This window comes from Equus caballus, chromosome 3, assembly GCF_041296265.1.
Source record: "Equus caballus isolate H_3958 breed thoroughbred chromosome 3, TB-T2T, whole genome shotgun sequence".
Lineage (NCBI taxonomy): Eukaryota > Metazoa > Chordata > Mammalia > Perissodactyla > Equidae > Equus > Equus caballus.
Window position 1 is genome coordinate 65,121,014 of NC_091686.1, and position 16,292 is coordinate 65,137,305.

A 16,292-nucleotide genomic window follows, 5' to 3' on the forward strand; every position below is an offset into this window, starting at 1 on the left:
GGCAGTTTTCCTAGAACCAGAGTTGTTACAGTAACACAAGTCTGCAGGATTATCCACCCTTCCCCACGGACCCAATTCACCCAAAGTGCTGACTGCAAACCGGAGAGGCTGCAGGCGACCCAGGCGCCATGCAGAGCCGCCCGCCAGCATTCACCCTCGTCCTTTTAGAAGGAGAAAAAGGACATTTGGGTGGTGAGACACACATGCGCGTAGATTTACAAAGGACTAAACAATTAGAAAATGTATTAATTAGGGTTGTTTATACTTCTAGATCAACACTGTAATTGGTTGACTAAAAATAAGTTCTCCTGCCCTCAAGAGTATCAACACGACCTGTTAATGCACAATCACGTGTTTTGAATTTCCAGTGGCATATTTAGCTTTCACATTATCTTATGAGACAAGAAGTTTGGCCAATGTGAATGTTGGCTAATATCAATAACAATATTTGGACTTGAAATTTAAGATATATAGGGCCAGCCTCGGTGGCCTACCAGTTAAGTTCAGTGTGCTCCACTTAGGCAGCCTGGGTTGGGCTCCCAGGCCTGGACCTACACCGCTCTGTTAGCAGCCGTGCTGTGCTGGCAGCCCGCATACTAAAAATAGAGGATGATTGGCATGGGTGTCAGGGCAAATCTTCCTCAGCAAAAAACAAACAAACAAAAAGATACATAGCCACGGAGATATAGAAATGCATTGGTAATAGAACTATAAAATAATTCATGAACTTCACTTTACTTGTTAGCTTCTAATAAACTTTTAATCACCATTATTTGTGTCAGAATTGCCAAAGGCAGAAGATGACTGGTCCTTGCTATGAAATTTGGGGGGAAGCTCAGTTTTAGTTGATTTTAGGATAATGAATACATCTCCCTCTTCTTTCTAACGAGCAGTGGAACACCTTTTACAGAAACGTTACCCAAAATATGTTTCAGAGATCACTAGTTTCAAGAGATCTTCAAAAGAAGGTTCCCCCGTCGAAGCCGTAAAGGGGGAATGCTGTGTGTGACCTCCCTTCAGGAGAGTCTCAACGCACTGCGGCTCCAACCTTGGCAGCACCCAGGACTGCCTGGGCATGCTTTATGGGACTTTTCTAACAGTCTCCTAACTCCACTCCTAGAGATGCTGATTCAGCATGCAGCCTAAGGCAAAATAATCTGTTTTTTTCCAAAAGATGGGCCCTGAGCTAACATCCGTTGCCAATCTTCCTCTATTTTTCTTTCTCCCCGAAGCTCGCCAGTACATAGTTGTATATTCTAGTTGTAGGTCCTTCAAGTTGTGCTATGTAGGACGCTGCCTCAGCATGGCCTGATGAGCAGTGCCATGTCCACGCCCAGGATCCGAACCGGCGAACCCCAGGCTACCGAAGCAGAGTGCGTGAACTTAACCACTCGGCCACGGGGCCAGCCCCTGTATTTTTTTCAAATGCTTCCCAGGTGATTTGATGTAACTAGTTTGCCAACCACTGCTTGTCCTAAATGCTCTGAGAAGTCCTTCAGTAAAAAAATCTGTTTAAGTTGATGAACTTAGAGCTCCTCCAATGTGTTTACTCATAGAATCTCATTTTAAATCAGCCACAGAGAGACTGTACTTTGGCTAATGCTACCCAGAATACTGAGAACTCTCGAGATGACTCTGCCTTATCCAGTACCAGCCACAACCTAGCTTAGGCTCCAGTTTCAGGAGACGTATTTTCAAACTATTGGTCATGACCCAATTGAGGGTCTTAACCACTATGTTAAAAGAGAAAGTTTAAGAGAATAGGAGAGAAAATACCAGAATGCAGTGCAAACCATAAAAACAGGTATTACTTCATGACATGTGTAAACTAAGATACAGAACATATCCTATAGTTTAGGTTTCACCCCAAAGCTGGCAAGTCCTTGTCCTAGAGAAAGACTAAGGAGCAACGTTGCCACTGGCCAGATGGCCTCAGCCAGGAGTCTAGTGGCAGTTTTGACATCCCGTGCTGAAACAGGAAAATGGGCTCAACAAATGCTATTTATCCCATCACTGTATCCTAGGACATGAATGAGCTTTTGAACTGATGTTGGAAATGATAAGCAATATATAAGAAAGAAATCATAAGACCTGACTCAAGGGAGCCACACTACAGTAAGCCACTTAGAAATGACTTACAACCACGGCATTTGCAGACTCAGATTCCCCAGCACCTCTACCAACTAAGCTGTAAATGAGACACCAGAAACCCTCCCCAGCGCTTCCAGTCAATAAGGACCAGCCGAGGGGCCAGCCCGGTGGCGCAGTGGTTAAGTTCGCACGTTTTGCTTCTCAGCGGCCAGGGGTTCGCAGGTTCAGATCCTGGGTGCGGACATGGCACTGCTTGGCACGCCATGCTGTGGTAGGCGTCCCACACATAAAGTAGAGGAAGATGGGCACGATGCTAGCTCAGGGCCAGGCTTCCTCAGCAAAAAGAGGAGGACTGGCAGTAGTTAGCTCAGGGCTAATCTTCCTCGGGGGGGGGGAAAAAAAAGGACCAGTTGACAAGGAACCAGTTCTATGTCATCCACTCAGTGCCTAAAGGGATGATGTCTTTTGCAATTTTAGCTCTTTCAACTTTTTTTTTTTTAAAGATTTTATTTTTTTTCCTTTTTCTCCCCAAAGTCCCTCGGTACATAGTTGTGTATTTTTAGTTGTGGGTCCTTCTAGTTGTGGCAAGTGGGATGCCGCCTCAGCATGGCTTGATGAGCGGTGCCATGTCCACGCCCAGGATTCGAACCAGTGAAACCCTGGGCCACCAAAGCAGAAGGCGTGAACTTAACCACTCGGCCACGGGGCTGGCCCCCCAACTTAATTTTTAATTGTAGTTATTAACGCCCTTTTCTAAGTAAGACATGTATAATTTTTTCATGAGGTTTTCGGTTGCTTTGAAAATGAGGATTTTGTCTTCCCATTTTCTCTTAACAGCCCTCAGGAGAGGTAAGTTGTGCTCATGGAAGTCAAGAGAAGGGAGACGAGTACAGACATTTCAGTTCATCCTTCATTCTGGCAATTCACACAGCACAATTCTCTCCCTGTTACAGTCTCCTGGAACCGCCTAGTCAAGGGCAGGCCAGAGGTTAACACACCACCAGTATGTATGGAGCAATTTACAAAGGTGAATGCATTAATCCTTACAAGCCCAATAAGGTAGGTATGAATATGACCTCCCATTTTATAGTTGGAGAAACTTGGCACAGAGGTGTTTAGTGATCTGTCCAGGCCACAATGAAGTGAGAGAGTCAGGATTTGCACCCAGGCCACTTAGCTCAAGCAGGAGCTCTACCCACTGCACTGCACAGAACTGGGGCCCATATGTTCCTAAAAATGAAAGGGTCCCAGGGGCCTGAAAACTTTGTGATCTCTGGTTCGGACAGGGTCTGTTGGGAAAAGGGTAGTGGTGTCTCAGGAGAAAGAAGCAGAGACAAGATCAGCCCCTACTCATGTCCTACATCCCATTCCCCTCTTCTACCCCAAATGCCAGCCAGAAAGGGGCTGAGGTCTGCGGGGAGGGCACCCGGGTCCAGGGAAGGCACGGTGCTCCCGCTGGGCTGAAGCATGAGCTCCAAGACCGCAGGGCAGCAGGCGGGAAAGAAGGGCACGAGGAAAAGCAGTTCGACACCTGGAGACAGACATGCAGATAGCCAGGTGTGTCTATATTCTGCCACAAGACAAGAAAGACACATCTCTGAAGTTAGGCAGGTTTAAGGCCACCACCAGTGACAGACTCAGCTTTACGGCCTAGTTACTTTCCAGGCTTAAATACAGCCTCTTACTGTGCTCGCCCAGCTCCTGGTCTTATTTCATACCAGGTAGTATATCCAGGTGACGGCTCCAACTTCCTAGCCTTGGCATTAGAGGTGACTCTGTGCTTTGCAAACACCTGGTATAAACATAAACCGGGCCTAGAGGGCAAAAGGCGGACATGGGCTGTTCAGAAGGAAGGATGGACCGCACTGTGCACCCACACAGGGATCCTCTACTTTGAGAATATAAAGGAACCTTGAGTCCTTCATCTCTACTCCTCCAGGCTCCCCCTAAATTCATATGGGAGAAAAATCTTCTAAGAGCATCCAGGAATGATGACTTCAAAGAAGAACTTCTGGGAAATCACTCCAATTGGCTGTGGATTTTGCTTTTCCTGAATTGCGCCATCCCTCAGTGAGGTCCTTCACTGAACTACTCCCACAGTGTGGGCTCACAGACACGCTGGGGCTGTCGGGAACTCCTCAAAGGGAAAGGCTGAGCCCTTTGTAAAGTAGTGGTTTCCAGGAAAAGGAACACCACGTTCATTTCACCTTGCTATTTGCCAAGACATGAGATTCAAAGCCAACTTTTATGTTCCAAATGATCTTGCCTGCACCAAGAGGGGCACCTGAGGTTGAATGAGTGGATTTCTAAGAGGAAACTTAGAAACACTGCTCCCAGTGTTCCCAGTAATTGAGATGATAGAAGGTATTTTATTTTTAGAAGGTCTATTTTTCTCTACTTATTTTCTTATAGAGAAAAGAGTAAAGGCCTTGGTTTCATATATGTATATACTTCCCCCTTGTCATCATCAAAAAGGAAACCTCAGTCTAGTAGAAATGGAACCAAACGCTAATGGAGAAGGGGAGATGTGTGCATAAAGCATGTTCTCTACAAGTCAGGTGGCATCAGTGACATCCGCCCGCATCCTGAAGCCCCCTGAAGACAGGGAGGCCCCGCCTCACAGAAGGCACGCTGGACCTAGGCAGCAACACCTCCCCCTGGTGGCCAGTTGCCTTGGGCTTGCAGGAGCTATTTTAACTGAAAATGCCAAAAACAGGGGCCGGTTCCGTGGCTCAGTGGTTAAATTCCTGCGCTCAGCTGCAGCGGCCCAGGGTCTCGCTGCTTTGGATCCTGGGCGCGGACATGGCACCACCACTCGTCAGGTCATGCTGAGGCGGCGTCCCACATGCCACAACTAGAAGGACCCGCAAGTAAAAAAAAAAAAGTACATATATTTATACACAACTATGTACTGGGGGCATTTGGGGAGAAAAAGCAAAAAAAAAAAAAAAAAAAAAAAGATTTGCAACGGTTGTTAGCTCAGGTGCCAATGTAAAAAAAAGAAAAAAAAAAGCCAAAAACAGAGACGGCAGAGGAGATCGCACGTCTGCAGCAGGAGACAATCCTCACCATCTCCGGGCTCCCAGGGGACCCGAGGACCCTGGTGGAGACATGGAAGGCAGCTAAGGGGACACAGCACAGACTCTTCAGAGTCCACAGCCAAAAAGGACACAGCTGTGGTGGATGGTTCTTAACATATTGGTAGGTAAATTACCTCTAACAGACTTTAGCAACAGTCACGTGCATTCTAACTTTTGCAGGCAGTTCTCGGGCTCCAAATTCTAATCTAGTGCAGGGGCCGCAAATTACAGTCCGCAGGCTAAATCGGGCCCCCACCTGTTTGTGTAAACAGTGTTATTGGAAGGCAGCCACACCCATTCATTTACCTTATGGTTTCTGGCTGCTTTCACACTACAAGAGTAGCTGTGACAGAGATCGCATGGCCTGCGGAGCCTAAAATATTCACTATGTGGCCCATTATGGAAAAAGTCCTCTTACTAGATCTGTCCCCTGATCTAGGCCAGCAACTCGTTTTATAGATGAAGAAACTGAGGCCCAGAGAGGGTAAGGAGTTGAGCAGTAGCAGGGTCAAAACTTGAACCCACGCTCCTGACTCTTGGCCCAGTGCTCTTCAACACGGCCAGCGTCTGAATGAGGGAGAGGGCAAACGAGCTCGATTTTACCGCACTTCCTCTGGTTCCACCAGCAGGCATCAAACAAAAAGACTCCATGAAAAAATACAGATAGCCTCCCGCACACAAAACCCATTTTCATCAGGTTTAACCACCATGGAGGCTTGATTTTGCGGGGACTATTTTTTGGTGAACGCATTTCAAGGTTCACTTAGCTAAGGTGTGTACACAGAGGCGTCCTATTCCTTGCCTCAGAAAGAGCCGTTTCATCCGGCTGAAGATGCCCCCTCTGCCACCGTCCCCGCCCCACCTCCCGAGGCAGGAGTAAATGATGTAGACTTGACTAGAAGTTAACTTCTTGGTTAGAAGCCCTTCGCATGGGGTCTCCATCTGTTCTCACCTTATACACACACGCTGACAACACTCTACAGTAGCACTGTACCAGGAGAACAGTCAGGACATTACTAAACTCTCTCTAAAGCAACTGCAAGAAAATAAACCCCCTCCCTCCCCAGTGGCAGCTCGGATCCCGGAGAAGGGAATCTGGCCACACCGCACACACGCTGCCTCAGGAGCCAGCCGGCTCCTAGACACAAAGTGGGAGCTACCGGGCTGGCCGCAAAAGAGGAGGAAACACTGAGCCCAGACACACCTCACCTCACCTGCACTCAAATCTCCATTAAGAAACGGTGTGGGTCAGTCTGGACAAGGCAATCCTCTCCTGTGCCAGGAGGTGGCGAGCCTGGCCCGGCAGCTCCACCTCCCCTCCATCACTCACCCAGCCCCGCCCCCCGACGCTCCCCCACCCCCACCCCGCACTCGGCCGGGCCCTGCGGCTTCGCCAAGGCCGTTGGTTCTTCTTTAATTTCGATATTCTCCCCTTCACATTTTGCCCCTTCATCTCCATCCTTCAGTGATGTCGGAAAATACTTAGGAAGTTTTCTCCACGTTACTCCCTTTCCTCCTCCTCTGTTGTTAGAATTGTACGGAACCACTGAAAGCTGGGAAAGGGCTTCAAAAAGTAAGAGCCGGGGGACGTTAAACCTGGTTAGCAGAAACGAAGGAGATAAACTGTAATGAGTGGCGACACCTTTGTCAATGCCTGGACCAGGCTCTGTGGCTCTGCAAGCATAATGATTAAAAGCAGGGGTTCAAACTCGGCCCCGTCATTTGCTACTTGTAGAACCTTGGGCTGGTTTATACTTTCACTGCCTTAGTGTCCTCATCTGTGAAACGAGGATGAGAATAGCGACATCAACTCCATGGGTTACTTGCGATAACGCAAGTAAAGTGGTTCTCACAACGCCTGGCAATGTGGGCTCTTCATCTGCGCCCAATCAGGTCCCTCCCTCCTGATACCTCAATCCAATAAGCATTTCTGTGATTACCAACACGCCACTCTCAGCATTGTCTGTTTCTGGAAGCACCCGATGGCTAGGTGCCCTCCTACCTGAAGGGCTTGCTGTCAGGGTCAGTGTCCTTGAAGCCCATCTCCTCGAGCTTACAGCGCCGATACAACTCATAATGGCGGCTGTGAGTCTGTTCCCGCAAATCCTCCATGTTCACTCGGATCAGCATCTCCCGAAGTTTCACAAAATCACAGTGGTTTTCATTCTCAACTGCAAGAAATGAAGAACAAAGGCGGGGTGGGGGGCCTATCAGCGACGATGTCACTGAAAACCTGAAGTGATGCTTCCAATATGTTACCATCGCTCCTGAAATCTCTGAGGTGTCAAGGCCATCTGAACATCCTTTGCTGGAGTCACTTTACATTCCTAATGAAGACAAGATTTCTGACAACGATGATCATAATGCTGATGACAACAGTGACTGCCAAGGGCCTGCTCAGTGCAGGGACTGTGGGAGGAGCTTTACGAATATTGTCTTTACTTTTTCTAATAATTCTGCCAAGTATGCACTGTGACCCTTGTTTTGCAGATGTAGAGCACGGCTTTGACAAGCAAGCCGACCTCCCAGATACAGGCAGCAGACTCTACATTCAAACCCTGGGCCATCTGGCTCCATAGCCAGGCCTGTTTCTACCACTGCACGCCATCTGCAACTCTGCAAGGCAGTTTCTTAGAGATCATTTCATTTAATCAACAACACTATGAAAAAGTTTTCTTATTGTAGAGAAATCGGTAAGATTCATAAAAATTATAATTTTCCTAGGAATCTCAAAGGTACAAAGCTTCTTCTCACTTCTTACAGATTTATTTGCCTTTATTCAGAAGAAAGGAAAAGGAGGACTGATAAAGAACAAAAGAACTTTCTATAGCCATACTCCTTCAGAAGACACAAGGTAATAGAGTATTTGCCCATCAAGGTGACATATGGGAAGCTTCTTCAGGTTCGGGACCGTGGTCATGTCCCCCAATGCCAAATATAGGTCAGATATTCACTAAGATAACATTTAATTGGAAGACAATTTTTCCAGAGATAATGGAGAAACAAGTATTTTCTTGTTTGCAAGAAACTTTTGCAGGTTTCTTACACTTTGCTGAAGAAACTGGTTCAAAAGCAGTTCAAACTCCTAGGGAAGGACTCTTTTTTTAAACTTATTTTGCAAACCAATTAGTCTTTTTTTTTTTTTTTTTAAGATTGGCATCTGAGCTAACAACTGTTGCCAATCTTTTTTTTTTTCCCCACCTTTTCTCCCCAAATCCCCCCAGTACATAGTTGTATAGTTTAGTTGTGGGTCCTTCTAGTTGTGGCATGTGGGATGCTGCCTCAGCATGGCCTGATGAGTGGTGCCATGTCCGCGCCCAGAATCTGAACTAGCGAAACCCTGGGCCACTGAGCAGACTGCGCGAACTTAACCACTCGGCCACGGGGCCAGCCCTGGAAGAACTCTTTTCTATCAGTACTTTATACTGAATTTCCCCCACAAGTGAACATCCTTGAGGGGCTGCCGCATGGGCACTAGGGTTTTGCAGCCTCTCCTCTCCATTGTCTACCTACCTGGTCACCGTTTCTTTCCTCCTCACTCCCACAATTGCAAGGGGTACAACCCGCTCCCTCTGCCTGCCCACGGTTGTGGACCTCCCCAAAGAGGAAAGCCATGGGGACGGTCCCCACAGGGGTTAAATGTGGAAAATCCCTTCCCCAGGATGCACACATACCCTGCACCACACCCCACGGGTACTGCCTGGCCTTTGCCATCTTGTTGCCGATCTTCACCTCTTCAGTGCTGCCGACCACTGCAAAGGGGAGATGGACCTGCCAAGCAACACAAGGACAGAGAGCAGTTACCTTGCCCAGCCCTTGCCAAGACTGGTTCTCCACCTGCCTCTATTTTCTCCCACCCTCTGCAGGCCTCTACTTCACGGCAAGAGAAAATAGGGAGGGGGGAAGAGGCAGGAGATGCTGCAGCTCACGCAGGGTGGCTGGGGGTACCCTACCTCTCCTACAACCAAATACTGAACATTTGCTATGAGCTGGATTCAAGGAAACGGCATGAGTCTTTGCGACTATACACACTAATATATGTGGCTACTGAGCACTTGAAATGGGAGTGGTGGGATCAAGAAACTGAATTTTTAATTTTATTTACTTTTAACTAATGTACATCTAAATTAAAAAATGGAAGCAGTGTAAAATATTTTTCCCTTAAATAATTCCCAAAATTATTGTTTTGGTAGGACTGCATTTCACTTTGCTTCGAACTCAAATCTTCTAAAACAAGAAGAAGCAGTTTTGTCAATGTGGATGCAAACATTAAAAGAAAATCATCTTTTTGGTACTTATTTCACAGTGGAAAACTTTCAACTATGATAGGAGTGACTTGGGTATGCATCCAAATTGAGATGTACTGTAACTGTAAAATATACATTGGATTTCAAAGACTTACTATGAGAATATTTCATTAATAATTTTTATATTGATTGCATGTTGAAATGATAATATTTTGGATATATTGGGTTAAATAAGTTCTTCCTTTTTTTTTTGGTGAGGAAGATTGGCCCAGAGCTAACATGTGCTGCCAATCCTCCTCTTTTTGCTTGAGGAAGATTGTCTCTGAGCTAACATCTGTGCCAATCCTCCTCTATTTTGTAAGCGGGATGCCACCACAGTGTGGCCTGATGAGCAGTGTGTAGGTCCATGCCCAGGATCAAACCTGCAAACCCTGGGCCATCAAAGCAGAGCACGGGAACTCAACCATGCCACCGGGCTGGACCTACTAAGTTCTTTAATGTGGCTACTAGAAAATTTTAAATTACTTCTGTGGCTTATATTATATTTCTATTGAATAGCACTGCTTTATTCAGGTGAACCCTCACAAAATTTAAGTTGGAAATACACTGTAGCCCAAATTATTGGCCTGAGCCTTGCACCCAGACTTATCTCAAGCAGAGATGGTGTTCATGACACTTGACCGTTCCATGTTGGTTTATCTGGTAGCTATGGCTACAATCTGGAGGGAAAATAGTAGTTCCATCTTTTTCCTATTAGTATATGATAATAAGAGGATTTGAAATGGCTGCTCTGAGAATTATTATCTAGGGTTCTTTGATCCAGTGTTGTTCTACTACAGATAAGTTGAGAAAGAGAAGAATGTTTTAAACGATCCTCTCCCACCGAGCGCTTGGCATAGCCCTCAGCCCAGGTTGTCTAAGTTGCTTGAGGTATTTAAATTTTCTAGTTCATCTCATACTCTGTAGGAAGAAAAGAAAGCGCATTCTCTTTCTCAACCCTAAGTCTGAAACTGAAATGTGTTCTGTGAAGATACGGAGCAGTAGGACCCTCCTGGCCAACATTTTGCTGTAGCAACCAAGGCAACTGCCTTCTCCTCTCAAACTGAGTGACAGAGCAACCGCCAATGAAATCTGCTTTCCTCAGATTTCCACATATCGTGAGATTTCATCACCAGGAAATGTTTGCAATGAAGAGCCTAAAAGAACATTTCTTGGTAAAGAGCAAGATTAATTTGGGATCGTCAAAGATCTTCAGTTGAATTATCTGATAAAGAGAGAAAGAGAGCAGAAGTTCATGGGTATTTTCTTTGCAAGTTTAACACAAATTTCGTTTCATGACCATGCAAAATTATTTAAAAGGATGAGGAAGGGTATAAAGAGAAAATCAGATGATATTCATGCACAGCACTTCCTGAATTCCACCCTGACATCCCACATTGCAGTTCGACAGCAGAATGAGCGAGTGCCATCTCAGACCTAGCTTTTGACACTGCTATAAACAAGCACACTCCTCTGCCTGGGGGCAGTCAGCATAAAGGCCCTAGAGCCCAACTGCCTGGGTTCAAATCCCACCTCCACTGCTGACAGCTGTGCAGTCTGAGGTGCAAGGCTGCAGGTCCCTCATCTGTGAGGTGGGAATAATAATACGACCTACCCACGGGATTGTTATGAGGATGAAATGCAAAGACTCGAACAGTGCCTGGTGCATAGTAAATGCTCCATAAATGTAAAAAATGCCTGGTACTGCTATTACTACTCTTAATACCCATAACCAGAGAATTTTAGAGGTGGAAGAGATCTTACGTATTATCCAGTTTGATCCTGTATAGGAATTCCCTCCACGGTGTCTGCTCTTCTAAGCAGGTTGAAATAGAATCTGTTGTCCTCCACCCACTTGTGATAGGAACTCACTACCTCAATAACGTGTTTGTTGCACTGCAATGGTGCCAATCGTTACACTGTCTTCATACTGGCCCCAAACCCCCCCGCTCTTTTGGCCATCAGTTTTGGTTCTGTCTTTTGAATAAGTCGAGTCACTCTCCCTTATGACAACCTTCCTTTCAGGCCCCTCATGGCCATTTCCCAGGAAGAATCAGCTCTCCAGTTTCTTCTAGAGATTCCAGAGCCTTCACTCTCCCGGCCACAGGAGCATGACAGCCAGGGTGATCACACAGCTCAGAGTGTGACCAGACTAGGTCAGAGTGGAGCTGGACTGTCTCTGCATTAATGAGCTCCCTAAATTTGAAATTCATACAATAACAGCCCCAGAAAGGGGGAAAGTTACATTTGCTGCCAAAGTCCTAGTCATAATGGGATTAATTCAAGGGAGAAATTCCTCTCTCTATGATAACAGCCTTATAAGGGAAAATCCATAGGCTGAACTGAAGAAACGAGAAGCGGATTTGTGGAATAACTCTGATCTCCTGAATTATGATGGCAAAAAACACAGGACTGGGACCAAGGGGCTGCAGTGAATTCTCAGTGCTGCTATCAACTGGATGGCTTTGACTGAGTCACCTAATTCTCTGGATGAGCCTCAGTATGACGCCTTTTCTCTGAAATGTCCAGAGTAGGCAAATCTACAGAGACAAGAAAGTAGATTGGTGGTTGCATACAGCTAGGATGGTTAGAGGGTTGATAGCTAAAAGGTACATGGTTTCTTTCTGGGGTGATGAAAGTGTTCTTAAAATTGATTGTGCCAATGGTTGCACAACTCTGTGAATATACTAAAAACCAACGAATTGTACAGTGTATCAATTATATCTCAATAAAACTGTTAATTTTTTTAAGTGTCATTAGTGCATTTAATAATGACTTGTTTAGACACAACTTTTCATGATCAGATCTTCGAAGGAAAGTAGGATATATGTCAACTTACCACAAATTTAAAAGTCTAGACTGACTTCCGCTGCCACCAGCACACTTTTGAATCAATTTTTTAGCATGCATTCAGGGAAGGTCAAGTTATTTAATAGCTTCTAATTACATTTCACTGAAGCTAACCTACAATTTCAACAAATTCCAAAAACCATCATTGGGCATCAACTGTATGCAAGGAATGCTGTTTTTACAGAAGTTATGCATTCCTAAATGAAAAAGGATACGTATAGTCATTGTGGCCCGGAGATGAGCCACGGCTATGGGATTCACAAGGGAGCAGAGGGAAAGATTCAGGTGTCACCTGGCACAGTGGAGGTGCACCAGGACAGACGATAGCACAGCACCTGGATTTGCTGGGGCGTTAATCATTTCTCTCCTGACCAGTTCCTCCCTGAGTTGTGGAAATTATACCCTCAACTGTCAGTTTATCTAATGACTCAGGAAACAGGGGAGAAATAGAAAGGAAGGAAAGGCAAGAACCAATCACAGAAGCCAAAGTGAGGCAGGGGGACACTGGCACAAGCAAGCTTTAAGCTGCTTTCTATGAAATGGTGCTGGGCTGGCATTCCCTTCCCACAAGATTTGCTGTAGAAATCATAACTGTTAGAGCGAGAAGGAAATGTGAGGTCCTCTTGTCTAACTCTCCCATGTGACAGATGGAGAAATGGAGGAGCAGGGTGGTGAAGTGACTTGAGGTAGTGGCAGAGCTGGACCACAACTGAGGCTATTGGATTCCTGGTCCAGTGTTCTGGCCACTCTACAAGCTGCTACCAGGAAAAGCTTTCGAGAAAGTCACTGGTTGGTCCTTCCTTACTTGCAGACTTACACTCATGGTTGCATTAATCTCTGCCACCGTTTCTTCATCTGTGGGGAACTGATATATCTGGACTCCATTGCTGACTAGTTCACTCATGATCTTACTCTTGAATTTGTGCAATTCGTTCTTGGCAATGGTGTCAGCTTTTGCAATTATTGGAATGATGTTCACCTACAAAACAAACACATCCACTTTTACACAATTCCAACATAAGAAAAATAATTAGATGAATAAAACATAGCACACAAATAAAAACTGTAAAACTGCACTTAAAAAATAGAGATGACATTGAGAATTGGACTTTCTACCTAAATGCACAATTAACAAGATACGGGATAATCTTTTCGTTCCATCTGCGAACACTTTTACTTCCTCCCATTCGGCACTGAAAGCATACTTGTAATTTCCTCTTCTGTGCCACCTCATTCTTCTTTACAGAGTAAGAGGAAGTGTTACTCTATGACAAATAGCGATAGCAAAGAGGGCCTATTCTTTGAATAACCAACCACTCCTTTAGACCCCCTCTTAGCTCCTTTAGGAGCTTGATTTTTGCATGTTCCTAACAGTATAATAACAAAGTTTTTGTTACTTAGAATAGTGGAACATTCAGCTGTATGCAGGATAACATCCTTTCTTTCTTCTGATGACCTGAAAACTGCTAGGAGAGAAGAACCAAAGTATTAACCAAAACAAAAATAGTCTCACCAACTTTTAAATTTTTTAAAATCACACCAACTAATTCTTTCGAACACCAGCTTCTATCACATTACTCCTTCATGCCAGAAGGAAACCTAGTGTCAAAGGCCAGGCTTACTTTTACAGCATTGATTACAAAGGCCAGGGAGAACTCAGCGTATGACAACGGCAGAAAGCCCAGAATGAGAGCCTTGAGTGCAAGACCCAAACCCAAGGTGGGATATTCTTCTCCCAACGTCCCCCAGCACTGTCCACAGGACATATTTTTTAAAATTCATTTTTAAAGATTAACTGTGTTCCATTCGCTGGTAGGTACAGAGGTTTCAATAAGATGCTACTGACATCTGACGCCTGGGACCATGCTCTCCACCCAGCTCAGGTGAAAAGGAAGTGGGCTCGATGAGAAAGCAGTCCTGGCCAAAGAGGAGAGTCTTCAGGCAGGTTTTCCGGGTCATGTCTGCATTTCTTTGCTTCTCTTTTTATCCCAAGAGCCAAATTCAAAATCCTTGATAAACCAGAATGAGAAGACAGGCTGATAGAAAAATCTATTCTTCCTCTTCCTCTACCTCACTCCTAAGCCCATCATGCTTGGGCTTCCTCCACAAGCTGCAGACTAAGATAAACAGCACTGACACTGGGGAAATGTTTGGGTCAGGACCTCAGGAACAGAAAACTTCCCTGTTGTTCTTACTGGCTTCTTCTGTACACGTTTAGTATTCGGCTAATATCGACATAGACAAACGGCAGAGGCTCACTGTCTCCTGGCCAATTTGATCAGAGCAGACAGACAAACAAGCAATTTAGATTTAACATCCTTTTCCTAGGTGGTAGGTGCCTGAAAATCTTTTCTGAAATTATCACACATTTGCCTTAACTCTTCACTGGTAGAAACAAAGCTCTGGCAGTACTGTTTTCAGACGCTCCCTACCACTCACTGCAACCCTACAACGAGATCGGCTCTCTGAGAGCGGTTTAACCTGCTTTGTGATCATTTTTTTAATTAGCTGTGTCTGTTTTGCCTTATTTTCTTTTCCTTTTTAAGTCAACTCTATTTCACATAACCGTATTGTTGGATATTGGCCTGGCTCGGTCTACAAACTCAGCGAGGAAGCCACTCTCCTCTCCTCCTTTCTCAGCCCTGCCTCAAGGACCTGAGGGCACAGGAGCTGCCTCACTGCCCAGGATCCCTCCACCGGCCATGGCTAACTGCAGCTGAGTCAAAGGAGATGAAGAAGGGTTTCTCTTCATCCTGCCAACAGTACCCCAGCTGCGGTAATCCTTTGAGGCCGTTAGAATATTCTCTGTAAACCAATGCAGTGCGCGCGCTGGAAGTCTGAGGAGGCGGGCTCTGCCTCAGCCACTGCAGGCCCTTTGTAGGCCGGTTCAGACAGAGGCCCTGGGGACAGGCTGATCTTCTCAGCGTTCTCTCACTATTGTGTCCCTCTGGAGAGAAAGCATCTTTTAATCAGTGTTGTTTGGACAGAAAATATCACCAGCAAAGCCCTCTAAAGATGAGAAGACATTTTATTGAACTCAAAAGGAGGTTAGAATCGAAGAGAAAATACCAGAGCTTAATTTTGTGGTGGTTCTTGTTGCCATTGGCTGCTTCCTTATTTCAGAATGTATTGTCTTCCACTTCTTTCAAAATGGAAAATCAAATTAATTGTGAAGCAGATCACCAAATGTTATCAGACTTATCAGGCTCTTCCTCCAAATGTAGTTACAGAGAGGTTATAAAAGTGGAAAGCTCAGAGGTCAAACTGGAACTCAGACTTTCCTTCTGTTGAACACACGGGTGCAGTTCGGTTTTAAAATCTAAGAAGCTGGACCATCCTTATTACATAGAAAAAAAATTGAGTTTTTTTTTTTTTTCATTCTAAATTTCAAATTAAAACCAAACCTCTAAAAACCTTTCAGAGAGAGATTTAAAGAAAGTTTTTAAGAAAATCAATCATGAATTATAGTTCAATCTCCCCAAATTTAACCCTTCCTATGACCGCTTAGGTGTCTCCACTACATAATCCCCAACCTTCAACAGAACATACGCTGGTGCTAATTTAAGAGCTAAAAATACTTCGCAACAAGCTATGTGGTTTTGTTTATTTGTTTTGTTTTGTTGTATCCTAACATCCAGAGAGGTTTTGAAGCATTTTTCTCAAAGTGCTAAACCCTATGGTTCTGTAAACCAGAAAAAAACAATTATGGGCTTGGGGGCGGGGGAGGGATGAGTAGGTGGAACACAGAGGATTCTTGGGGCAGTGAACCTGCTCTGGTGGACACTGTAACGATGGATCACGTCACTATAAATTTGTCTTTAAATCCACAGAATGCACAACATAGAGTGAACCCTCATGTGGAATATGGACTCTGGATGATTATGATGTATCAACATTAGAACAAATGTACCACTCTGGTGGGGGACGTTGATAATGGGGGAGGCTGTGCATGTGTGGGGGCAGGGGGTATATGGGAAATCCCTGT

The 16,292-nt window shown here is 45.2% G+C and overlaps 1 protein-coding gene across 10 annotated transcripts in view; it reads right to left on the reverse strand.

The window, feature by feature from the left end:
* SEPTIN11 (septin 11) overlaps positions 1-16,292 on the reverse strand; it is an 86,136-nt gene that overhangs the window by 10,978 nt on the left and 58,866 nt on the right. For all 10 annotated transcript variants that reach the window (XR_011437517.1, XR_011437516.1, XM_005608691.4 and 7 more), the window contains 3 exons: positions 13,125-13,286; positions 8,846-8,942; positions 7,174-7,342 (listed from right to left, as the gene is read on the reverse strand). Coding sequence is in view for 8 of the 10 variants with exons in the window: in XM_005608691.4 (XP_005608748.1) it covers positions 7,174-7,342; positions 8,846-8,942; positions 13,125-13,286 (428 nt within the window). In the remaining 2 variants the exon portion in view is untranslated. The remainder of the gene's footprint in view (positions 1-7,173; positions 7,343-8,845; positions 8,943-13,124; positions 13,287-16,292) is intronic.